This window comes from Rhopilema esculentum, chromosome 12 (genome assembly GCF_057945365.1).
Source record: "Rhopilema esculentum isolate cy_ngs chromosome 12, ASM5794536v1, whole genome shotgun sequence".
Taxonomy (NCBI): Eukaryota; Metazoa; Cnidaria; class Scyphozoa; order Rhizostomeae; family Rhizostomatidae; genus Rhopilema; species Rhopilema esculentum.
This window is the reverse complement of record NC_142826.1, coordinates 7,807,064-7,833,995: the sequence shown is the minus strand read 5'-3', so window position 1 is coordinate 7,833,995 and position 26,932 is coordinate 7,807,064. Positions and strand designations below refer to the sequence as shown.

At 35.1% G+C, this 26,932-nt stretch overlaps 2 protein-coding genes across 3 annotated transcripts in view; both read left to right on the top strand.

The window, feature by feature from the left end:
- The window catches only part of LOC148958738 (uncharacterized), a 76,588-nt gene extending 51,352 nt beyond the window's left edge, over window positions 1-25,236 (top strand). The window contains exons 5-6 of one of the 2 annotated variants that reach the window (XR_016144483.1): window positions 23,122-23,188; window positions 23,907-23,951. Coding sequence is in view for 1 of the 2 variants with exons in the window: in XM_089111920.1 (XP_088968046.1) it covers window positions 23,122-23,188; window positions 23,907-23,946 (107 nt within the window). In the remaining variant the exon portion in view is untranslated. Of the gene's footprint in view, window positions 1-23,121; window positions 23,189-23,906 lie in introns of both variants that reach the window. The other variant, XM_089111920.1, reaches the window with a different exon arrangement.
- On the top strand, window positions 1,669-20,769 carry LOC135681476 (uncharacterized). The gene is made up of 4 exons (XM_065195973.2): window positions 1,669-2,582; window positions 13,689-13,937; window positions 16,168-16,319; window positions 18,432-20,769. The coding sequence occupies exons 2-4, from the start codon at window positions 13,826-13,828 to the stop codon at window positions 18,960-18,962; spliced, it is 795 nt and encodes a 264-aa protein (XP_065052045.1). The 5' UTR covers window positions 1,669-2,582; window positions 13,689-13,825; the 3' UTR covers window positions 18,963-20,769.
- Window positions 25,237-26,932: the final 1,696 nt, after the last annotated feature.

The following is a 26,932-nucleotide window of genomic DNA, read 5'->3' as shown; positions in this document are numbered from 1 at the left end:
TGCTGTTGATACTGGAATGAAAGAGTCGGCTGTATGATAGAGAGGTCCTGAATGGTTTCAAGATTTGCAGGTGAAATGATAACGATAGACGAAGTTTGATGATCTTACCATCTGTGCCTGACAAAATTCTTATTGAAAGGCAAGAAAGGCAGAGCATCGCATTTATCATAAAACCATTGTCTTTGGGTTATCATTATTGACGCATAATCAACTCTGCTTATCTTTATTCTGAAAGCTGTAACATGATGAATGAATTCCCCGACTTAGTTAATTTTTTTTGCCTTCCGTTAGCTCCGATTGTTAAATTTAATGGAATAGCTATCTTTGCCCTTGAGTTTACTCAAAATAGCTATAGGCAGCGCTAACCTGGCGATTGTTTGACTGAATTCTTTGTAGACTTATAGTTTTGATCAATGTCACCTTCTGTTTTACAAAACATATTGGTTGATCTATTCAGACGATATCATGCTATCGTGGCCCTTAACTTTAAGTTCAATTGCAACAAGCAGAAGATCGAAGTTCTTTAGGCCAAATTCAACAGCACAACCTGTTGGCGCCAAATGGCGGTCGATCTTATTAAACTGTTGTAATCCACGCTGCATCTTTTCGGTCTATTTTCCTAAATGTCACGCAATTAAACTTCTTCTTTGATGTATTGAAAGCTGAAACTAAGAAAGATAAACCAGCCGAAATGATTCTTGTTCACGCAATCTAGCGTCTGTTTATGAAAGGTAGAAGTTCAGAATATCAGTTGCATTTATTTTGATGGCGATGTGTTCATATTGAGATCAATCTCAGAAAAAATCGCCTTTTGGAAAAAAGTTTGCAGTTAAGGGCATCATGAGTTTTTAATTGGTTGTGATGAACTTTAGATCCAATTGCTGTGCTACTTAAGATTTGAATCTAGGACAAAATGTTCTAGCTTCTTTCCGATCATCCCTGTGAAAACCTATTCCAACAGTCAGTGGTCAAAAGTCTTTTACGATCAGATAAAACAAGAATTAATTGCCAAATTTAATTTAAAAAGGACTTTTTAAAATGCAAACATGGTTATTTTGAAGTTGACGCAGTGTTGGAAAATGTTTGCCTAGATAATAGCAAAGAAGTCTTTTAATCAAAAGTCCTCTTTTCACATTGCCTTTCTCTAACTCTAATACAGCTTGCCACAATGCTAGCATCTCCTTGACATTTTCAAAATCCTCTTTAGATGTAATTTACTACAAAATATACATGACATGACAAACAAATAGTTTTTTGAATTTAGTAATTTTATCAGTTTTGTAGTTTCATGTTTCTTGAAGCAAAGCTTTGTTAGAAAAATTTCTCAGCAATTTATTCATAAAAATGCAAAATATTGGCAGCTATATGAGTTCAAGACTAATGCATTTTTAATTTATGCCATAGAACTGCCCTAGGCTTCTCATCTTTTTAAAATTTCGAAGTAATTTTGTTTATCAATTAAGTCAAAAACATGATTTAAGATAACTTTTGAGCTTTTTAGTCAACTTTGTCAACAAAGTTAAATTTGCTTTAAGTGTTTCTTTAACTATATATAGTCAAAAAATGAAAAATATCCATTTCATTTTGCAAATAGCCGTGTTGGAGAACAGACAAACGTGACTCATACATGAAAGATTGACAAACAAGACGTAAGTTGAACATCTGTAGCTGATATCTCTTAGAAATGCTTTCGAAAACATATCAAACCAAGCATAACTTAAACCTGGAAACAAATATATTTGTTATAAAGTCCTCATTTTGACTTTAATTAGTGATCTAGGCCCAAATCTTTTGTAATACTGACTGAACCTATGTAACCGGCAGAGAATTCCATTTTTCTCAAAGTCAGTTTGTCACATGACTAACAATAAGCGCGCCAAAATACTGCGGCATCAACATCAGACAGGAAAATCCGACCATGTCTGCAATGTCACTCGGCTCTTTCTCGCAATCTGGTCAATTATCTAAGGGTTGCCGATCGGAGATCGGCTTAGATACTACAGATGTTGCCTCTTTCGTTTTTTAGACATTTTTCGGTTGGTCTTTATCTTTGCAACAAAGTCCATCTGGCTACAAAAAGTCCAAGGCCTTAGTTGGGATTAAGAAGATATTCTTTTGATGGCATTCAAGCTTAGAATCGAGTGACAAACATCACTGATATTAGTCGAAATGCATAGTCACGGGGGTTGTTAGTATGTAATTAAAATGAAAAACTTTAATGTTCTTCCTGGATACTATTTCAATTCCACAGAAATTTCATAGTTTTAAATGTTCTATGTTATTGATTACTAGGATTGTTTAAATGACTTGTTATCAATACCCTTAACTTTCTTTGAATTCGCAATTTCATATTCACATCCCCCCCTGAAAATTTTTCTGATATTTAACAAAGAGCCTCCAATCGCCAAAATAAAATAGCGGCTCAGAGCCAATCAGGCGCCATTCAACTTTTTACAAGATCACAGTAATAGTTGCTAAAAAGTGGAAAGATCAGTTGGTTATATGAGAACTTTTAACTCAAAAGACAGCAAGATAAGGGATCATTCGGTATTATGCTATAGCCAAGCAAGTTAAGCTTGAAGGTGAGTGGTGAGTGATCCTGAAACACCAAGGATAAGCGAATAATATTATTTACCTATCTAAGTCGATATGTTAAGAGAATTAATTTGTGGATTGCGATTTTGTTTTAAAGAGCATGTTTCACATCTGCAGAGCGGCATTTTTTCGCAAACTTTGACAAGATTTTTTACAGTAAACATCATGTTCCCAAATTGCAAATGGCTTCAGAAGTCATACTGTTTTTGCAGCTTCGTGCCTAAAAAGCATCGAATGGTATAAGAAGTTGACAATTAAGTTGTTGAGCCTCACGCTAAGAAAATATTTAAGAAGAGAAGACAGCGATAATGAAGTAAAGATAATATAGTGATATTGCGAAATAAGAAACAGATGCTTTAAGGCTAGGACAATACTATGGTCTTTTCGTTACTGTCTGCAGTGGACATATAGTTAATGCCTTTTTTAGAGGTAAGATAGCGTTGTTTCTCCGTCAATGGATAATTTTTGCCAGAAACTCACAAAAATTGTTTTTCCCAAAACTTCTCAAAACTAGAACGCAACGTTTATTTGCATTGATTTAATCAACATGTTCTTAAATTGGTTTTTCTTATAATTATTCTAGTAATTAAAAGCAATAACAAGCGTTTAAGAAATTGATGTTTTGAATATTTTATCTGTTTCTACTAACTATTCTCCTCTTCAACTTGCTGCACCATTTTACAATTCAAGCCAAGTATTTTTGCCAAATATAAATGAAAACTTATGACAAATAGGTATAAAAACGATTCCAAACGATTTCCTGCATTTCAGAGAGTTGAAGAGCTTGTTTCCGCTAATAAAAATGTTGAACAAATCTTGATAGTAAGTTCAAAAAGTTTCTATAAGGTTTTTTGATCGAAATGTACTTCATTTACCTAATACATGCTGTATGCACTTAGAGTAGCATGAAATATTTCCGTATTAAGTAAGAGCATGCAAAGCAGTTGCACAGAAATTTCTGTCTTTTGGCTGTCTGTATTTGCTGCCTCTATCTGATCAATGTGCTAATGGTACAGTCTTGTTCTGTGTACAATTAACTGTCAGTTTATGAAAACAGGAACGAAATTCAAAATCGAAAGTGTTTTGGAACCAGCTCTGTGTTAAATCAAGTCTCCTTAACAAACATTAAATATTGTAAATATACAAACTTATGAATCGATTGAGTGCAACATTTATAGTCAAGCAGAACAAAATCATCCTTAACTGTTGTATATATTTCTTGAAACACTCTTTCAGCATCAAAATGTTTAACCAAGGGAATCTCAATAAATGGCTAGGGTGGGATCAGTGATGCAACAAAAAACCATTTCAATTATTAGCTAAAAAGTTTGACAATATTCTATGAAAATGTTTAGTAGCCATATTATTGAGAGGGTTTCTTCTTTTATTATTTCAAATATTTCTATGGTATACTCTTAGAATTTGTTATAGTGTACCTAAAATTGCAGGAAAAATATCAGTGTAATAGTGTTTCAAGCTTGGATTTTCCTCTCAAGTGAAAATAAACAAATTCTAGAATGATTTTACCACAATACTGTCATTCTATCTGAATATTTTTGCGAAGTGCAAATTATTTATACTTATTAAAGTTTCTTCTCTAATCGGCAAAATTTTGGTGTATTTGGCACAGTGCTAAGCTCCTAGAATAATGTCTAAGAACCAGTGGATGAATTCTTGCTATCCTAATTTTAGATAATGTCTGTCTGAATTCAGATCATATAAAGCTACAAAAGAAATTCAAGCATGATGCTTGTACTTCCACATGTTTCCAAATAATGCTCATTTATAAATACAATTTGTGTTTGCTTAAGCTATCTGTTTCTAATTCATTTTAGCAACTAAAAACTAATGCTCAAATCCTAAAAATAATGAAGAAGTTACTTACAAACTAACTAACTAATTCTTCCAAAAAATGCCATCCATTTGATGTGTTTCTCATACTGCCAACGAGATAAAATATTAAAAATTATCATTTGTATCGTAAAAATGAAGGTAGCAGCTACCAATAATGACGTGTAATGCTTTAACTAAACAATGTTGATGACTTTTGAAATAATATTTTTTGTTTTGATCTTCTTAATTAGTGATTGAATGATTTCTTTTTCGATGAGCTATTTCTTATTCTTAAACGTTGGTAGATGTTCTTATTGAAGAAGTTCTTTAAGGTAAATACAGAATGCAGATCAAGTAGCATTAAGATTCTTTCGTTTTTTTCTGTAGCCAGCTTAAGTTTAAAGTTTTCTTCGATGATACAAATTGTGATTCAAACATAAGACACAAAATTAGGCATAAAACACAGTCTCTCTTGTTGTTCAGGAATCATGAAGTTTTTCTCAGTTCAAACGAATCCTTCAAAAGAACGCCTATCTTTAAAGCAACTATACAATTCCGAAGACTAAACATGGTCTCTTATAAAACTTTTTTATTAGTGAGTAAAATTGCATAGACTTGTTAAGTTATAAGCACGAAGTTTACGTCTAGGGAATAAATTCATTGAAATATATTGAGTATTAGCAATGTTTGAAGTCTACCGAAAGTGTATGACGACAAATGAAGAGCAAACTGGATGGCAGAGGATCATCTTCTAATAGCTTTACTTAGGTTCTTGATAATTTGATTGATTCTAAGGCTGATCTTGTTACGATATTTAGAGACCTAAGAGAAGAAGTGCAAGGACAATTCCTAGTTTGTTTATTCAAATGCTTAGCTAACCGACCTATCATTTAATTTTGCCAAAATTCCAAAAAGGCGATCTCTACTTCCATTTGTCGTCATTTGAATGCAAGGACAAAAGATCAATTTGATCTATCATTCGCAAGGCTAGCATGATTGAGAATAAGTAACAGGAAACGCCTCAAAACTTTACTGAACTTTGCAAGTAAAGAAACATAATTTCCGCTCTCTTCACTATTCTAATTTGACCAACCTATGTGTGGTTTACATGCAATGATATTAGTTATTTGAATTAACTTTAATATTATTTTCAAGTAGATTTGAAGATATCATGTTGTGTACAAATTTTGCAGAAATTAGCATGTATGTTCAAGCATCCTATTAATCTAATGACATCATTTATGAATTTGATTTTGCACCTTCGCATAGAACTTTTCCCTAAAAATTTGCAATAGAGTCTAAACAGAGGATGAATGGAGTGTAACTATTTCATTCTTTCAGGATTCGCCTACGTTTAGACTCTATACGTTAGACTCTATACGCCTACATTTAGACTCATAACATTATACTCCAAATATTGCTTTGTTTAAATCATAAAATTTTGGCGGTCTATAAATTAATGACGATTTAGGACCTTGAAAAGTATTAGATTGACTATTCAATCAACATGATTCAAAATATTTTGTGGGCAAAGAATCTAACATGACAGTCGCTAAAATGACTTTTGAAATTTTGCAAAAAAATGTAACTGCTGCTAATGTTGCACTTGTGGCATCTCTTTATTCAAACATTGGAGTCTTTGAAAGTAGTGTTTCAAATAGCATAGCTGTCAATGTCAACCAGAAGGAGCACCAGGAGATAGAACTTGTCCTAGATGATAGACTGACACATGGCTGTCACGGCGTCTAATAGGATAAGATGCCGTCACTGCTCATAATATTGATTGATCAGAAACAGTGTATCAGAAAAGAGTGGAAAGACCTCGGAAAGAATTATCTTTTCAAAGGGACCAGGCTAAGAAAAACATGCGACAAATCTTCAATTCACATCCCTTGCTCTTCGTGTAAAAGTAACGCAAATCCGGCTTTGAAATATTTCTCCCTTTCGTGCGAGCATTAAAACAAGATTTAGCCTAAACAACCCAATTCACAGGAGCAGTATTTTGTTTCTGTTAACAATTTGGAATAGGCTTACATAACTAATCCATGAACTTTGAATTGCCGAAATCGTGTGCTCCTGCGCAGTCTCGCAAGTTGTAATTTGCTATGCTACTTGAAGTGATCGGGTTCCCGAATCGTCGCTGTAATTTCATCTGCAAATGAAAGTTAAAAATGTCAACAATTACGGGTTGTTCTCCATGCGAAGCATACCTTGAATCTAATGTTTTCTAGATCCAAGGGTATATTTGAAAAGTTAAATATCCGTGACAAACTTAAATTGAACGTAATAGTTTCAACTACTGTTACAGCAAGTCATAACCAATTTTAAGCTACTCCTTGTTTTAAGAACGAGGTGTTATTGCATGAAGAATGTTAAAATGTTATGGAAAAGAATATTAAAGATAATTAGATTTAGCAAGATGTAAACTTTGTGGTTTATGAAAGTTTGAAGTTGTTGTCAACATAAAATCTCTCCTAGTTTATCCCTTTTTTAAACGGAAATCCTCTTTTTAAATCGTTTTGTTGTCAGTCTTTTCATGAATAGTTGAAAATGACACGATCACTTGGCAGCAAATCCTCCCAACTTTTTGATCAGATTTTACTTTGTCTTTTTTGTTTATACGCCCGAACCGAGCATAACAAATTAATAAAAGTACTTTTTCGGTAGTTCATCTAATTCCAGTGCTGGAATTGTGCCGTAAAGGGACAACGATCAGAATTCAGGACTCAGTTTTAAGATTTAGGAATAATTCATTAGAGTAGCAACAAATTGGAAATAATTCGTGGCCTAAAAGATAAACTAAACCTATTAGTCCTGATCTATGGTAGCCCACCCAGCGCTTAGATGTTGCGAACATGGAATAAACAACTCTTTGTAGCTGTCTGAGGCTTGCAATGGCTGTTCTACATGATCTGATCGCAGACTCTTATATCGCGATTGACTATTTTGAGTCTATGTTTAAGGGGAATTGATCAGCCCGAAGGCAAACCCTGGTTTAGCAATATATGTCAAATCTTTGTTGTTTAGCAATAAATGTATTATTCGATTTGGTTAAAGTCGTAATGAACAAATATTAAGATGACTACATGCATCCATTCTCTAATTTACCATCTAACAAATTGTGAAGCCATCCATGCAACTTCTTGTGTGTAGACAAAGCCACGTGAACAAAAGGCCTCAGCCAATATGTTTATATCAGCTGATATGGATAATCAAGAACAGAAAAAATTTTAATTGTTTACTCTGCTTTATTGAGAATGGGCATTCATATTCAATCAAATAAAATATTTGAGAGGCTTTTTTTAGTGAAACTGGAGTTTTCATGGCACATTGTGTTTGTGTGAAAAATTATTTCAAAACATGTTTGATAAAGTGAAATGAACCTGAACTGAGAAATATCTTTAAGGTTTTCATACATTTGAATGCATAAAGCCATAATCTTTAAGAATTTTCTAGTCATTTATTCATTGGAGAGATAAAATGTCAACTTAACAGAGCCAAAGTTATAAATTTGACATCATTGTAAAAACGACTTTCACTTTTGATCTGCATAACAATATTTACGAATCAAAGTTTGATTGATTCGAAAAGAGGTTTTACCGATAAATTTGAATATCTTAGAATTAAGCTGGTAATCTTATTGCCATTCAAAAAGAATTTAAATACAGTGAAAAAGATAACGGTAGATAACTTCAGGCAGATGTGACATTGCTTGAGACATTGTTAACTGGTTTTCTTTAGTGTTTAAAAATTTCACCAATTTTACTTACATGCACACTAAGAGCAATAGTAGTAAAAATCAAAATGAAATAATTAATTCATCATAATTCAAGTAATTAAAGGCTGGTATTGGGACTCGTCTTTGTTCTTTCTTGGATGAAGCAACTTCGTTCTCATAAAAGTACAAGCTTTCTGCGCTTTTGAAATGATCAGCATAAAGGAGTGAACCCATGCCTAGGGTTTAGATGATATGCTTTTGTCTCAAGCTGAATTGTCTTCTATACCATATTTTATCTTGTCACCTATACCAGAACTTTTGTGACACTTTTTATTTCCCAAGTTGTTGATTAATTACAAAATGACTGAGCAAGACACTCAGCGTAAACTTAACAAAAGGAGAGACAAATGCTTTGGTGATTTGGTGAAAAATAGCTTAAGTTTAAGCATTTCAACAAATGCAGTGTAAAATTGTTACAATTATTGAAAATATGCAGTCAACCTGTTGATGCGTAATCATATAAACTTAATAATATCTTTAGTCTTAATGTTACACTCATATTTTTTGTCAGGAAGTTCAGAAAGAAGTCCATTGACTTATCTAGATTACGACGAACTTCTTAAAAAAGTTAAACTTCCAGCATATTTAGTGAATGTTATAAAAATTGCTTCGATTAAATAATCAAAGGTTTCCAAAACTTATACAAAAATCTGCTCCTCAAGTTGAAAGACATTAAACATAATCATTTGCTAATAATATTACACAATTTTGATTGTATATAAGTATTGCATAATTTGACACCTTGATCATAATGAGGAATGATGATTTGTCGCTGAGGCCAGAATCACTCTTGCTACACCAAGTATTGTAGAAAAGTGTACTAGTTATCACAAAAAACCATGTTTGGCTTCTTTGCTTTTTAAGTGTTTCCTTAAACCGAATAAATCTAGAAATGGATTCAATAAGTTGAAGTACATTAATTAAGTTTTTTTTTTCGGACCTATTATTACGATAATCTCAGCATTAGGCACAAAAATTTGCAAAGCAGCAATCTCTGACATTATCTTTCTTGTCAGTTGAGTGGTCTATTTAGGAGGTTAATATATTTCTTATTTTCACAGTTTTCATAGCAATTTATTTCTTTTAAATGTACCATTTTTATACGAAAATCAAATATGATAGAAATCTTTCAGGTTGTAATTTTTCTTTTCGTTGTAATTTGAACTTTTTCTTAGGAAAATATTTTTAGAACTTCAATATACTGCTTTTTGCCAATTTATTATTATTTTGTCATACGTCATTCCAATTCTGGTCAGTAGCTATCCTAAAAAGACTCACCTGGCTTCACAGGATATGTGAATGAAGTTAAGACTAAATGGACACGAAGAGCTCTGCTAATTTGCAAACGTTTTTTAATGTTTCTTGCCATGCTTTCTAGGGAAAAAATTGACAGAAATCTCATATTTATTTTTCAAGTTCTTCATTAGCAATGACAAGTGAATTTTGTTAAAGCTTTTCTCACTAAAGGATGCATATCTTTAGCTTCAGTAAATGATAAAATGCGATTGTTAGGGTTTGAATCTAAGAAAAGTTAATCTCAAACATGTAGTGATGCTCTTCTTTAAATTTCTTTAAATGTCCTTCTTCAAGTTATTTATAATCGTCAGCCTTTCTAATATACGAAAAATCAAAACAGGTCTTCATGATTCAAGAATTATTCAAACGGTAATCAACTTGACGTAAACATCTCAGAAACTGCGTTGTGAGTGCACACTGCTGTATACTGCGTTGGTAAAGGCCTTCGTGTTGAAACTGACCATTGTATAGAAGCTGAACCACGTGAGGTAGCTTTGGTAACATATTAGCTCAAGAGAGGTTGGCGTGCTCATACATGAAGTATTGGGATGTCTAAGTTAGATTTGTCAGCAAAGACGTTGTATAAAAAGCGTTAAGTGGTAGATGCTATTAACACGTTGGCCATATCTGGGATATCTGCTTTCGGTAATGAGTGTCTGTTCGGGCCTTGTGTTTCTAAATGTATCAACTTAATTCTGATGGGCTACAAGCATGTTATGTATCCAAGATTGTATTTTGCTGATCATCCTTTTGGCTTATTTTGAAAGTTAGCAGAGCGAAGATTACAATTACTGTAAAACGTAATTAAAACGATTAAAACGTTCTTTGAAATGGTTGCCACATTCGATTTGAAGTGATGATGACCTTTATTGTTGGCTTGACTTCTCAGTTTTAGGATTAAAGGTGAAAATAAAGGGTGATGAATTTCATCCCATCATTTTGGAGTCAGAATAAAATTCAACTGTAATTGCTATAAATAGTGGCATTCTTAGTTAATGAAATTAATATTTTTGTATTCTTCAATGGGCTGGGCTTCAATGAAAAGCGGACATTCTTTAAGATATCTTAAGTGGTTTTGCATGACATTAGATTCCTATGTGGTTGGTCAAAGCTATGCACAACATCTTTTCATTTCACTTGCTTTGAAAAATAGAATCAACACTGCTCAAATTTTCTTTATAAAATGCCCTGTCTAGAAACCTTCCATGTTATAAGTTTGTCTATTCTATATAAAATACAATGACATAATGAACTATTGATGGCATTACAGCTACATCTTTGTGATGTGCTAAACATTGAACTGTATAGAAAGCTATAACCGATTATCTCCTAAGATTTTTTCAAACTTCTTCGATTGTAACCACCAAATCAGCGATTTTATAGTGGTCGGAATAAAAACAACAAGGGCTTTAGGCGTTCTTGTTAAGTCTTCATCTGCCTCATGAAAAACTGAATTTTTCGCTTTGCCGAAAAAGGCCTAGCTTTGGTTTGGCGACTAAAACTAAATGCCCTAAGTCACTGTGATAGCCGTTGAGTGCGAATTTACCATCCTAGCAATTGTCAGTCAGGTTACAAGGACCTAAACTCTTTTCTGGTATTCTCTCAAGGAGTATGAAATTGATTCAATTCACTTTTTATTTCTTTCTTTGATTTTGATGATCCAAATTTAATTTTCAGTTTTTATGATGTCTGCATTTATAGGAAATTGCGCCTAACAACGCCATGAGATTGTATACTGAGACCAAAAAGTTGTCAACCTTCCTCCGGTGAAGAAAATCTTGCTATAAAACCTTCCTCATTTTTAAATGAGTTAAAAAGGGCGTGATTAGTAAAAGGGGTACTCAACTAGTCTTAATCCTTGCAAGTCCGCACATCTTAAGAAATATAGCTTGTTTTAAACTATATATATCTTTTAGAGATAGATGTAATATTAATTGCATATAACAATTGATAACAAAAGCGTATCATATTCTAAATGCATAATTTATAAAAATTAATACCAAAATTACAGTGCAAAGCAGTTCTGCAAACACATTCATGTTTAAAAACAGGAGGTTTTAGATTTTTTGCGGATTTTTTCATTTTTTGCATGGCTGTATTTTGAAAACCAAAAGGCAATGAGATTTGTTCAACTTCCTCGTATTCGTGTTATTAGTGACTACTTTTAACTTGAGTAGAAGTTGGTCAAGGTTGATTTGTTCGTTGATTGGTAAAGCCATTGATTGGATCTTGGTGCTTGGCTGAGGAATAACCGTGGGCGTAGATTCCTGACAACCATACAGTTGTGGATGGAAGACAACATAAGAAAGATGATACTTCTTGTTGTATCTTTGATTCTTTTTATATGTAGTAAAAATCTACACTGCAGTGCCCAGGACACGGCAGGCTCAAAGGCCGCCACATGTGCCCTTCGACTTCTTCACCGATATTCTTCTTTTTCTTCCATTTCTCTAGAATTAAAGGTAAACTTTACTGATTGTATGATCAGGTGAATGTAATACCTGGCATGCCTTTAAGGCACATGTGCTTACCTGAAATAACCTACAAGCACTTGACCTTATAACAGTCTTACAACATTTGCAGCCACTTCCCTCAATTTCTCTTTGTTTCTACAACTTTCCTCCGGCCAGAGTGGCTGTGGGGCCGTGATGTTTTCCTAACTCTGATTCTATTGATGGTACTTTGCAGAACTGCAGAACTAGAGTCGATGGTACTTTCTAAGTATAGGCATGAAACTCATGCTGCTATACAATGAACAAAATGCAACATTTTACTTTGTTTTGCTGTGACGTAGATATCTAAGTTTAAAGAGGAATTATCAACAGAGGCGAAATTGCAAATTAAAAAAAACTGTTCTTCACTGCCAAAACGATTAACATGGGTACCAGAGCTACATAAATTCGGGCGCGGATATAGAAGATAGGAGCGGAGAGGTGGCTGAGCTTTTATCTGAGAAGAACACCCTTCCTACTTCTCAGCTCCTCCGCTTCTCCACTTGGATTTCTTTTCCTGCAATCGAAATTTAGTGGTTCTGTCCCCAATAACAATAGATGACCGTGTGATTCCCGTAGAGAAAATAAACAAGTGTTCACGGATATTACTGAAAAGACCAGAATGCACTGCCCGCTCTTAGGTGATGAAGAGGAAAGTCCATTGCAGTATGTTATCAGAAAACGTTTTAGCCGCAACAAGATTTGCCAACAGAATTTTGCCAACAGAGCTTCTAATGAATAGAAGCTTCATAAAACATTTTCCATGAATGTAAAAAGGGAAGATTCTTTCGTTTTTTAGAGAAGCTGTACGAATTCTAATGGCGCATTCGTCTTCAAATTTGCTTTCCACATTATATTTCCACGTTTTTTCATAAAGATCCCGGCTCAAGGTCCAGTTCCTAAAAACCAAAACTCCTTATTTTCGGACCACTTTTGCTAAATTTTAGTGCCAAAGTTCCTTGATTGTTCTTTGATTGTAACTGCACATTTAGAGCCGTGAAAATAGCACAGACGCAAGAAAAGCATCGAACAGTTTTCGGCCTTAGGCAAGTAGGTTCCTTATAAAGTGGCTTCTAATTAAAAAGCTTGTATATCTTTTACAAACACTACTAAAATCTAGACTTCTAACATACTTCGTTTTACCTCAGTCAGGAATGGTGTGGGTTCGGCATTTAGAAGGCGGGTCTGTTTTTTCAAAGGTGATTTTTTTGACAAGGTTTTAGAAATACCTTAGGCTTTGTCAAAAATACAGGAAAATAAAGTTCCTTTCAGTAGTGAATCGAACTAACAGTTAAAATGTGAAAAATTCTAAAATCATCCAGTTTCAAAAACGTTTGAAAATCAAAGTTTAAAAAGCGTTTAGCAACTAAGCCCACGAAACAAGAGCCAAGGCGCGTAGGACGAGCAGCATATAGAAACTGTCTCACCGCGAAGACCCTCCAATCCCGATATCGCCACCCTCGAAGCATACATAACAATACATCACCGTGCGTGAGGTGTGAATAACCAACCTTTTATCACTACATTGCTACATGTGACTGGTGTTATGTTGACAGACGCTGGTGAGAGTGGACACATCCGAGAGTGGTTGTCCAAGTGTCATCAATGGGCGGAGGGAGGACATGTCATTTGCAAGTGATGACACCCAAAGAATCCTAAACATGAGTATTCTCATATGTTATCTCTCTTTGCAGATATTCAAAAGTGTGAACAGCAAATTGGTCTGCAAAAGAACAAGAGATCTCCACACACAAAGGATTAGTCGCATTTTCGCTGTAAATCTTCGACTAAGCCCAGGATTTACAACGTGTTTGCTACACGCTCATTGAAAATGGCCTGGCCCTACAACAATATGCCATCATACCCGCCAATGCCTCCAAATTGTATGGGCTTTCCTGGATACCCAAGCGTCAATCTGCATTACCCACTCGCCCCAAGCTGTGGTAAGTTAAATTAAAACTGTTGTTTATATCTAAACTTCCTTGTAGATTGATTTTGTTAATATGCTTATTTCCAGATGTAGCTTGTGCTGCAAAGTCATCTTAAAAATGATGCACCGAGGGACCCCTTCAGATGTCGTTAAATCTAGACATTAAGCGACACAAGCTCAAGTGTAAGCGTAAATCATAAATCGTTCTGCTAAATCAAAGAGGTTTGTTCGCATCCAAAAATAAGAAGACAGATAAGGATTTCTTGCCAGTAGATCTATTCAGAAAAATCTCTTCAAAAATGTTAATGTCGAAATAATTTTCAATGTACTTTCCCGACAAAAGCATAATCATTGGTGTGGGAGACATAAGGGCTGAGGAAGCTGCAGCCCCCCTGCCTAGGCATGATTTGTCGCATTTTATGTTCCATTCGGACAGTTCTATCCCAAGGAAACAAAAATATCCTGGAAAGATCCATACTTTGCCCCCTGAACTTTTTACATTCGCTACGCCAATGTTTGAAATACCTTTTTGTAAGTAAAAGTGTAGATAGAAATTTTATTAAAGATGTAGATTTCTGCTTATTAGTTGAAATAGGGTGATGGCATGCATTTACTAAGCACTATTTCATAGGCATCAAATTCATAAGCATCAAATAATCGTAACTCTGAACCTGTAACCTTAATCTTGGAATTCTTACTAGGTCGATTTAATCGAAAGCAAAGCAAAAGATACCTTATTGCAATGGTTATTTTTTATCATTCCGTACGTCATAAATATACTCAAAGTTAGCGTAGACAGCTACGTAGATGTAACCATACAGACTACAAAGAGCGCAGCTCTACTCGTTTTAAAAATAATGCAATAAGCCGTTTTCTCTTATGGTATATACCCAAAAATTGACGAAAATGGTTGCAACAATGATTTGTTAAATGGTTAACAGGATAAGAAGAAAATCAGGTTTTCGTAGTCCAAATGTTGGATGTAAGGCCCAAACACCAGCGTGCTCCAACAACGAACTTAATGAAATTTTACTAGATAACCAGGATTACTGCGAAAACATGGAACCAAGAAGAAAACAAGGGTATACAAATGGATCCCAATCGATAGCGGATTAATTAAAACGATTTTCTTTTCACAATGTATCTCAACTTTTCCATAGCTGGAATATGCGAGTAATTAATCCAATAAAATCTTTCATGACAGCAAATCGATTTCTTCAAATCTTTAAATGTGACTTTTTTCTCTGCCCAAAGAATAATTAATGTCTTTAGGCTATTAGTAATAATTTCTCTCATTTTCACTTCATGTAATTGTGCCTTTAAGAAACAGATAATTAATCTCATCAAGCCAAGCGATTGACCGATATGCGACATTAAAGAATGCATTTTCTAAGTTTTGTCATGGTTTTATTAGTTAGAAATGTTTACCCACTTCGTTGTGTCGGGCGAATTTTGAACACGGGGAGTGAGAAGCGTCGATAATGGGAGAAAACACACCGGTAATGCCTCTTTGTATGTGTCTAACAAACAGCATTTCAATCACGGCATGTGAAATGATTGACCATGTGGCTGAAAATGGGATCAAGAGAGAAAATTAAGGCTCTTTAATACAAGCAATCCTTTAATATGCTGAGATTTTTCATTTCATCATAAAGTTTAACTCTTTGTACAAAACAAGAAGAACAGGGTTTAGATACACTCAATTATCTAGCTTCTTAATCTATAGCACATATGATCATCTTCTCCAAAAATGTGGTTAATAGAACTGTACTCATAAAATAAATCATAGAATTGAATCTTTGCAACTGTTCTTTTTCAATGGGTACGGGAGACGATTACATTAATAAATGGTACATTTTTTCATTATTTGTCGAAAAAATAATAATTTTGCTATACAGCACTGAAGAAAAATGAAACTAAAAGTTACTGTCCAAATGAACACATTCATTACCTTCCCATCTTTCAGTTGCTGAAGCTGACACTGTTAAAGCATAAAAATCTTTCAGCACATTTAGGGACGAATTGAGCTTTCAAATAAAATATGAATTTGTTACCTTCTTGAGATGGAAGGTGTTAATCATTATCCATCTTCTCGATATTGTAATGTTAAAACTGAGAAAAATACGTTTAATTGTAACACCAAATTATCTGAAATAGTAGCTGATTAGAAGCTTTATGCTTTTGATAGGATAAACGGATTTTTTAATCAAAAGTAGACTTAATCCATCACTGTGTAATTTCAGCATTTCCAAGAAAGCAAAGAAGAGAACGAACAACATTTACAAAAGCCCAACTCGAAATCTTGGAAGATTTGTTCTCAAAGACCCACTATCCTGATATTTTTATGAGAGAGGAAGTTGCAAGAAAAATAAACCTTCCAGAATCGCGTGTACAAGTAAGTAGAACTTTGATCCTTTAATGCTTTATGCCTAAAAATATATATGTTTTATCTATCATTTTTTTAATATTTTGATCAAATGTAAAAACAGGACTGATACTTAATTTTTATCAGGCTAAAGATTAAAAGATGTTGTTCAAATTACTTACATAATTACATTTGTTTATTCTCTTTTAAGTGTATCATGCACCAATTTGTTATTAAGCAGGCTCCATTCACCAAAAAAGAATAAACTTAAAGAGAAGCAATGTTTTTTGATAATTTTATCTAATTTTAATGAAGCAGGGAAGATTTTATCTAAATATGAACCGCACTACTGAAAAAAAGATACACAATTGTTATCTAGTGTTCCTAGAAACAATTTTTTATACGTTGTTGTTGAAAATTCCATGTTCAAACAAGAACAAGATTAGGAACACTCAATCCTCGAGTCTTTGAAAATGAAACAAGCCTCAGAAAAATATCTCGCTTTATAAAAAAGAGTTTAGGCATCCAAAACTTTGTTGAAATGCTTTGTGCTCTAGAAATGCTTTTAAGCTGAATTTGAAGTAGACTTTAGTGAACTGGACGGTTATACATGTATCTTGCTAAAGGTAATTCCGAGATCTTAAATGCTCTTTGAAATTGTAAAATTCTACAGCCATTACCGTTTTAGTGCTTTTGCGGGAACCAATATATTGAAATACTCTATATGTCAGACTCCATTGACATGAACCCACAGAGTGCCTACTAAAAGGGGGGGAGAGCATGCATCAGGGTCGTTATTTTAATTCTTTATGTAACATCGATGAGGATTGAGAAAATGTTGAAGATATTAAGGCTGTTGCTGAGTGAGAAAAATAACAAGCTTATTCTAGTATTCTTGTCCTTTTATCTTTGTGGTCAATTCTTTGAAGGATTATTTTCTGTACATAAAACGTTTTAAATTAAGCAAGATTAATTACAGACTGTTTATGGTTTCCTGGCTTCGTCGTTTTTGTTTTATGGCTCTTGTCAAAAAGCCAGCCACTGGATCTAAGCTCAGAATTCTGAAGGCACTATCTCTTGTTAGATAAAATAGCAAATGTATGAATGTTCAAGAAAGCCCATTCAATGTAACAAATAAAGCAGCTTTCCCTAACAGAAACACGCCTTTGTCGACGTATTTGCGTCTCAGACGCCAAAAATCACTTTCGCCATCACGATATCAACCACAACATAATCATCATCATGATACATATTTATCACTATCATCAAGTTATCATTACCATGAGCATGCTCATTATATTTTATCATAATTACTACTTTTGTCGTCATTATCATCATAAAATATGTAAAAATATACATCGCAGAAAAAGGAAGAAAAAATTTAGACTGCAATCAAGAATTTTTTTCAATATATGGTAGTGAAGATCCTTAATCGCTTATCTATGCACCTGTTCTCTGATTGTGATTGACAACAAATAATCATCCTTAATTCTAATCATCATTTTGTGCGTGAATTATGACTGCAATGTTGCTATACGTTGTCAGTGAATATTCATAAAGGGTGGTCTTTTTCCGTATTGTTTTTCAAGTCAATATATGTACAAGGTTTTTTCAGTACGCCCTAAGGATTTGCACGTTGATATTTAAAACAGCATTTCCTGACAAGCCTACTTGAAGCACTTGAAACAGCACTTGTATGATCAATATTTAATATACATATAGTGCCTCGAAAATAACCTGTTGACTTTGTTTTGCTTGATGTATTCATTTGATTTTCACTGTTATGCTAAACACATTGAAACAAAATTTTGACATTCTGCTCAAGGTCTGAAAAACGTGCTTTTGGGCCTTTTTTGACCCTGCTTTTTATCTCAACTTCCCCAAATTCATCGACGAAAACATTGGACTAAAAATTTGATGCCTTTGCCATCACTTTCAGAAATAAGTTTTAGAACAAATTCAGTACTTTGAGGATTTAGCCACCACCCCCCCCCCCCCCCCTTATTTCTACACCTCGATTATTCCCTATCTCAGAGAAGTTAAATGTATCTTGATTAATCGATAGATAGAATTGCTAGTGTAAAGGAAGACTTCTTCATACCCTGCTATAATCTGAAAGTAATTCAATGTCTTTTCAAAAAGGTATGGTTCAAGAATAGACGTGCGAAACACAGACAGAAGGCCAAACAAGAAAAGGAGAAAAACAAAAAGTCAAGCGTTTCAAATTCAAGTGATAAACTCAGTGATTCAGCATCAACTGGAACTGCCAGTCCTGTGAGTACCCCAAACACATCTACAAGCTCAAGCTACAAGACCACTGTCACTTCTAGCAACGCAACTACATCATCAAGCAGCATTTGGAGTCCGGCATCATCTAAAGTATATAGCACAATATCGGACCCGCAAAGGAGCTTCCAGTCTTCACCAGTCCTAAGTCCCTGCGCAGGAGGAAGCTCTACCTCATATCATGGCTACTTGTCCTCCCAAACTAGCAACTCCCAACGTTACTGTGGAAGTAGTCAGGATTATGCATCCTACATGAACATGTCTGGTTTGAATGGTATGCAAGTTAATCCGCATGTTCCAACTCATCCTAATCCAGAGATGCTGGAATTCCAAGATTACCACACACAGGCATCTAATACTTCGTGGGGTTACGGTGCAACAATGTAGAGAAATCAACCTCGTTTTGGACATTGTGTTGGACATTTTATTGTGTCATCGACTGTTGGTTGGAAGAGTGTTATTGTGTACCATTGTCCTGCTTTGGCTGATCAGTTCGATCGATTAGGGGCCTGTTTTTATGGAGAAAATCATCCCACCTTCCAGCCTGTGAGCTGAGAGGTGATATCGCACTCTTCTAAAGAATCCTTTGTGTTTTCGTCTTGCGTTTATATAAAAAACAAGCCAGTCCGGTTAAGTGAGATCCCACTGCATGGGAGGTGGGATCTCACTGAGGTGGGATGAGTTTTTTCCATATGAGCACTGGAAGGTGGGATAAAACTGGAAGATTGGATGAAATGATAATATAAACGCGATCAAATTTCGTCCCTTTTGTCAGCACACAGGCTGGATGGTGAAATGATTTTCTTCAGATACAGCTGGAAGGTGGGATAGAATCTGCATGTAAACATTCGAAGATTTTATCCCACCTGCCAGATTATGGGCTGAGAGGTGGGATAAATTTGCTCATATAAACAGGCCCCAAGTAGATGAATTGTTAGCTTGACGCAAAGGTGAAGGCAGCCATGTTTTTCAGTTAATTCAAATTTAGATTTGAGTCAGCCAAACCTTCGCTTATTACCTCATCCATTCATGACAGGTTTGCACATTGATTTTATCTCCCGTTCTCTCCTCCACCTCCCTTTTCATTTCACCAAGCAATATCCTAATTTAAAGTTGTCACAGTGATTTGTTCATATGACTTACTGAATTTCATACAATGAAGAAATTCTGCAATACCAGATAAGTGCAAAATCAAAGAATTTGGAGTTCAAGTTAAAGTACAAACAAAATTTATTTAGAACAAGAGATGTTTGGAGAAATTAATCTAACTTTGTTTTCTTTTCGCGACAAATGCGCAGTCCCAAAGCCAGATGAGCCTAATAAATAGGCGGGAAATTTTCTCAGCTCATTTCACGTGACCAGTGATGACGAGCAATTTGACTAATTTATACACTAACGTCCATTGTAAGGCCTTAAGACGTGTGAATATTTCGAATTAGCTTAAGATATTTTTCATTTAGAATTTATTTAAATGACACAGAAAACCTTAGAATGTCAGTTCAACAAGATTTTTTAATGAGCATTGATGTTTGTTTTCTTTGGCAGAATTTAAGTCACATCACGATAATAGTGAAGACTGCCTGAGTGTTCTAGTAGGTAAAGTTTGTCTTGTTCTAGGTAAAGATTTTTTATAAAGACATTTGCATGTCACCGAGCCAAGTTTAAAGGGCAAATTACTCATAGCTTAAACATCTCACAAAAATTTTTAGTTAGTAATTTAGCTTTATACAGAAATAGATTTTTTTAATTTGTGTCAAAAGTAGGAATTGATCAAAATGAAGCGATGAAAGCAATTTTAGTCATCTGTTTAAAACTAAAAGGGGAATATTGAAGAAATTTTAGAAAAAATTCGGCCTCGTTTGCTTTATGATGTTAGGGAATGCTCTATGCTAGATTAGGCCCCATAAACCCCCCTTTCCTAAAAACTGCACCCTTTCTTATGATGTATGATATAGTTGTGAAGGCATACTTAATCTAAGAACGTTTCAAAGCTTTGCTCTTGGTAGAGCCAATATGTCTTTACCATGTTTGTTTTTAATCGTTTGTATTTATAACCAAATGTAATTAATGGTGTCATTCAAGATTGAAAATAGATATGATAACAAATGATGATATTCCTATGAAATGACATCGAGTCTGCTTGTTTATAACATGTGTGAATGAGGCTTGTTAATACACATATTACATTGTTGTGAATTTCGCCACATTCATTGGTCCTGTTTTCATTCTCTGAATATAAATGTATACAGCGTAAATAAAATTGAAATTTGACGAGCTTCCTCAAAGCTTTTTATTTCTAAAGCATTTCATTTAGCTTTAGAATAACCTTATCCAATGGATTTTAGCTCAAAGGCTAACTGGGATCACTTTATCTCGGGGCAGTTGCAAATCTCTTGAAAGGCTGCATACTGACGATTTATCGACAAACAAGGGTGTGGTTATTGAATGTGGTCAGAAAACCAGCCATGTCTGTAGCTGATTTTCAAATCTACGATCCAACAAGATTCACATATGCCATGACATATATTTAAAACGAACAGGGTAAGAACACAGCTCTTTTGAGCGGAAGGAACAATACTAGAAAGTAAAGAGAGAGAATACTTCTCCTGCTATTTCTTGTCTGGTAGGGAAGAATTTCTTACACGATTCTAGTAAGGGTCAGAAAGAGATGATCCCTTTATTTTTGCCAAATTTGTTCTGGCCTATGACATTGATTTCTTGGGAAAATATGTCCACGTATTACTCCCATGTGCAGTGAATAGCAGGGAAATTGCTTCTTTAAAAGATAAAGGAGAAAAGATTAAAGGCATATGACACAGGTAAAAGTGGCTTATAGCCACTCGACCACGAGCGGTTGACCAATCAAATTGCGCACAGAGAAAAACACGTGAACAGTTTCCGCCTTTTTGCGAATCGGTGAAATCCTAGAGCATCGCGCAGTGGTTTCATGTGAGCAGTTTCCAAATACTTTCTTGTGCACGTGCTCTGATCAATTTGGCCTGAGATATTTCTGCATTCGCTGTACTTATGCATGTCAAATGCCTTTAAAGTTTCTATTATTGGGAATCACCAAACCCCTGCACTACCCCTTATGTGGCAGCTCTGAGTTAATTGTTCTTTTGAATTTTTAGGTAATAGATGTGAATGAAAAGCTTTTTGTTTACCCAAAAATATCAAATAGATTTAATACCTTTTAATTTGATGATTAATGCACATTTTCTAAAAGACTTCAGCTTCCTTTTAAAAACTATTCTAGAAATGTAGAGATCCGGTCTCGGTAAAGGACACTCAAACAAATAATTTTAAAAGATCCCCATCTTATATCTCCACCCCTCATTTTTGCAAGAAAGTTTCCCTTCTCCAACTGGAAATTCGCTCAATGCAATGCAATGCGCTACTACAAACGTCCACAAAAATTGTGAGACTGCTTCACAGTCCAGCATATTTTACGAAAAGAAAACCCATCGAGATGATTTCGTAAATCATCCGTAATTTTGACTTAGGCTTCAGACAGACTAATTTGTTACACAGCCCTTCAACCATCCTCATTCCTACCCGTCCCCGTCCCCGTCCCCGTCCCCGTCCCCGTCCCCGTCCCCGTCCCCGTCCCCGTCCCCGTCCCCGTCCCCGTCCCCGTCCCCGTCCCCGTCCCCGTCCCCGTCCCCGTCCCCGTCCCCGTCCCCGTCCCCGTCCCCGTCCCCGTCCCCGTCCCCGTCCCCGTCCCCGTCCCCGTCCCCGTCCCCGTCCCCCGTCCCCCGTCCCCCGTCCCCCGTCCCCCGTCCCCGCTATTCTAGAAGATTACTGTCAATAAATTGTTATGATTTCATGACTGGTCTCAATATATTATGTGAAGGATTGTAGAAAACGGAGCTGACCTACTACACTCATATTATAGCATCCTTTTTCACAAATTTTGGATGTTGTATGGCTGTTTCTTTTTCTCATATCTCAGGGAAGAGACGAAGAAGAAAATTTTAATGACGTTACTTCTTTATATTTATATTTATATATCGTCTCCACCACGTTGGGTGCCATATGTTGATCTGCTGTGTGAGTCAAGAGAAAAAAAACATATTCAAACGATTTATCTGATGATGATCGATTTACAATGAATTCAACGCATATTCTTGACAAGTGGCCTATCTGACCTTACCTGTATGTAACTTCACAAGCGGCATAAACTTCCGTTAACAATATGTCACGTGACTAGCACGCCTGGAGCCTAAAAAAGTAATAGATAATAATATTTGCAGCAAAGAAATCACACCCTCTCCTTTCTACAAACGTAAAAGTCAGAAAACATTAAGGAAAGTAAGATTTACTGTATACTTAAATTCCCAGTTGTTTGTCTTAAAGGATTGACTAGTAAATCTCGGTACAAACTTTTTTATAGAGAAGTGCCAGGAATCATTTTCCTTAAACAGCAATTTTCCTTAAAGTACATTTAGCCAATTGTTTCTACAAAAACAGTTTGTCTATACCTAGTTTTCGTTCACTTAAGTTTGATAGTAGAATTCAGACATTTTATTTTTGTTTTCTTTTATAGTAACTTGCTTTGGATGCTTGCAACTGGAACAGGTTGATTTTTGGCAGCTTTCAACTACGAATGAAGGGTATGTTAAATTTCTTAATGATTTTAAAGTACTTTAGCGGTTTGTTAAAAATTTACATTTAGCTTTGCTTGTATCACCATAAGATCTTGCTGCTTTTATTTTGACATGTTTGCGTCCGAGCTGTAGGTGATAACAAAATTGAGGAAATGTCTTTCCTTGAATTGATATCTGTGGCTGCATTGCAGAAAAAGGCTGCGTGTTTGTCAAGCTTATTTTGTCTGTTAGTTTTAAAGTGCAAATGTCTATATTCTCGTGAAAAATGCGTGCTCCGAGTGCTAAGTGTCCTTGCATGCTTCGCGAGTTTTGCGTGTCCCGCGTGCTCTGATTTTCAAATTTGTGATCAGCAATTTACCGTGATTCCTGTGTCGTGTGGTTTCCATTCATCACATTGATCGTGAAACTTTAATTTGGTGCTAGATTTTCGAAATGATGAGAAAGACATGGAAAGATTTTTGTTACAAGCTAACAAATTTTTAATACTGGAGATTTGGGTGCCCTTCAAATGTTAACATAAAAGCTTCATCTCTACGACCGAGAAAATAATTTTTTAGGAACCGTGAAATCTAAGTTTTCGAAAGTTGCAAACGCCATTTTGAATAGTTAACTCACTCACTGATTTCAAGAGAAAGATTTTGGAAAGAGACATTGTCTCGTTTCTATTCAACGTGAAAGGATCACCTCGATCGCTGAGATATAAAATTTTCTATCTCAATCGCAGGGATCGCTGGCAACGCAACGGTCGCTACCAAACTGAATAGACAGGTTCTATAAAGCAGCAACGATTGTTGGTCAGAAATTTGTGTGATCCTCTTGACACAAGCGATCCTTGTGTTCACATGGAAACCAGGTTTAAAGCACGAAAAGTGTGGTATAGTTTACCATTTTACTAATCAAACAAAAACAACGTCAGAACAAAAATAAACTCGATATAATCTTCTACAAAACTATCTGACAGCCAACGTTTGTCAGATAAATTTTGCTCTAAATTTCCTTTATGATAAGCAATCTTGCGCTTTTGCCAGCAAATTGTTCCTTTAAATGTGACCACCCGGCTTCACTATCATATGTCGTTTCTGGTTGTTTCTGTCAATTACGTGCAAACGGCAACGACCGACCGACCTAAGTTAAAATTTTGAAGTATGAAATGTATGAAACTTCAACTGCCATATATATATCAATGTCACTTTCATTCTTGTATATGCAAAACGACCTTTATTTCTAAAATATAACATCGCTCATGACTAGATTGTAAACGAATGGAATCCACTGTGTGGCAGTGTATTGATATGTCTGGATGCTATGAGTTTTGCTAAAGAAATGTCAGGAACATTCTGATTTCTAGTTCCTCGCGTCCCGGTCATTAATTAACTTGGGATATTCATTTTTGACTTCTTTGACAATTCTTTAGGCCGCAGTGAGAAACACTGTGTTCCTGAAGATGACTTGCCATGAACTGTCGCAGAGAATCATTTGTAGGGGCTGAATAAAGCCAAATAATTTGTGGATGATTTATATCGTTAGATTTTGTTATTTCTGGTGACATCGTTTTCACCCAGTATTTTGATTGCAGAGATTGAGGTTAGCAAATGGCTTTTCATGCAAACCTGTGGTGGCTTCTAATTATTCATTGTTAACTTACATTAGGCTGTCTGGATGCGGTTTTCATGTTATGTCTAAAAGACGTAGCTCTGATTTGTTCATGTAGATATCAGTAGCTATGCTAACTGGTAGGGATATTCGGTGCTGCTGAAAAAAATGTAGATGTGTCTAAAGTGCTCAAAATTGGCTGAACTAATTATTGAATTTTGAACAGCTGCTTTTTCTTGTTAGTTTTAAATTGCGTCTTTTGTGAGAAGAACAGCGCTAGTATTTAGCACGTAATGCTCATTACAATCAACACGTCATTGAGAAGCGAATTCATTTCTATAGCTTTAAACACTGCAATTATCAACATCTGATAATTCAACGATATCTGGGGGCTCTCGCCCCTTCCCCACATCCCTGAATTTTCTACCACTGAAGTCATATGTTCATTGTTTTATAGCAGATTACACGCAGCGTACCGAATTGAAGTCGAAGAAGCACTACAAGGCAAAATTTAGCAGGAGTTCCACAGGGATTGATCTTAGGTCCCCTCTTCTTCCTTATTTGCATATCTAAAATGCACTTTTAAACTATTTGTCGAGAGCACATCAATATTTATGGTGTTCAAAACCCAAATAAGCGCAATACGAATCTGAATCTCGACGTGGATCTTATCAAACGTTGGGCAAATGTCTTGAGGTTTTCTTTCAATGCTGACACTGCGAGGCAAGCAATCGGAGAGGCATTATTAAGAAGAAATATCTGTTGACGATCTGCATATAATTTGAATGAGACAACCGTTATGAAGGCCAACCAACATAAACACCCAGATGTTGCGATTGATAAGCGACTTACGCTTCTAGTCAATCTTTATCTGCCTTCAATATAGGGAGACGTTTGTATGGTTTGCTACGCTTTCGATCTAACTACGTTTCAAGAAAGACTCTAAACGAACTTTATAAAATCTATGTACAAGAAAATCTCGATTATGAAAATGTTTTCTCTTATCATTTCCTGAAAGTGTGTGAATTCAACCATAAAATCATATTACATTGCCATATAAAAAGTTTTGAAACTGCTTGGTGGGAAGTTTCTTCAAGAGATAAAGTATGGATAAGGATCTTCAATTGCGAAGGGTTAAGTAGCCGGCTCGACCATTTCTTGAGTTCATTAATTAATTCGCTCTGAAATACGCAAGATTTTCTATTCCAACTATTCGATTATTAAGTTACGCACATGGAAATCAAGCTGTCTTTTAACGAATAAATGCAAGTACCGATTGTTTTCGTACAATTTTCTATCCTAATTTTTAATTCTTTTTAAAGAAACTTGTACAATACAATTACTGGTTCTTCTATCCGCGGTGCAGATTTCAACTTTCAAGGACATAGCTTTATATAAACATGAAATATTTTTCAATATAAAGTGCAACTCCAATTCAACGAATAGACGAATTTGAAATCGAAAGTTGGAACATACGCTGAAGTTACATTAAACATAACAAAACTACGATTACCAAAAACTATAGTTAGTTTAGTATTGGAATAACAATTAATTATATATAATAGCATAAGCATAATATAAGCATAACTTCCAACGGCACTTTATATAAGAACTGTCAAAAGTAGTCTCGTTAATTAATCTCAATTTAGTTATAAGACTTAAAAGGGTATGCACAGTAGCAAAAACGTACGCAGTTAGAAGAAAACTTTCACAATAAACCTAGTTCAATGCCTAATTCCCAAAGTTTCTTATTTCTGGACCGCTATTGGTACATCAAAATTTTCTGGATCATCTTGTAGTACAAAAAAATCCTTAATAGCTCAAATTGTAGTTGTAATTGTAATTATAACATATAGCAGTCAAAATAGCACAGACGCAAGAAAAATATTCTTTAATTGTGAGCAAAAAAGCCAAAGTCACAAAGAAGGAAGTTTAGTATATGTACAAGTCCTATGTCAATAAAAAACAAGCATTGCTATTCCATCCATGAAGTATTAATTCTTTAAACTTTTCGGCACTCTATGTGTTGGCTCCTTATAAAGTGGTTCCCTATATAATAGCGTGTAGCTTAGGCCCCGTTCACACGGGAACGCAATCTTTCCGTTCCGTTCTTTTCCGTTCCGAAAAGCGGAACGCTCAGGGTTGTGTTCACACTTA

Coding starts and splice junctions, on each gene's coding strand:
- LOC135681476 (XM_065195973.2), top strand. CDS start 13,826: ATGGCCTGGCCCTACAACAATATGCCATCATACCCGCCAATGCCTCCA. Junction 13,938..16,167: donor CCCACTCGCCCCAAGCTGTG/GTAAGTTAAATT, acceptor GTGTAATTTCAG/CATTTCCAAGAAAGCAAAGA. Junction 16,320..18,431: donor TTCCAGAATCGCGTGTACAA/GTAAGTAGAACT, acceptor CTTTTCAAAAAG/GTATGGTTCAAGAATAGACG.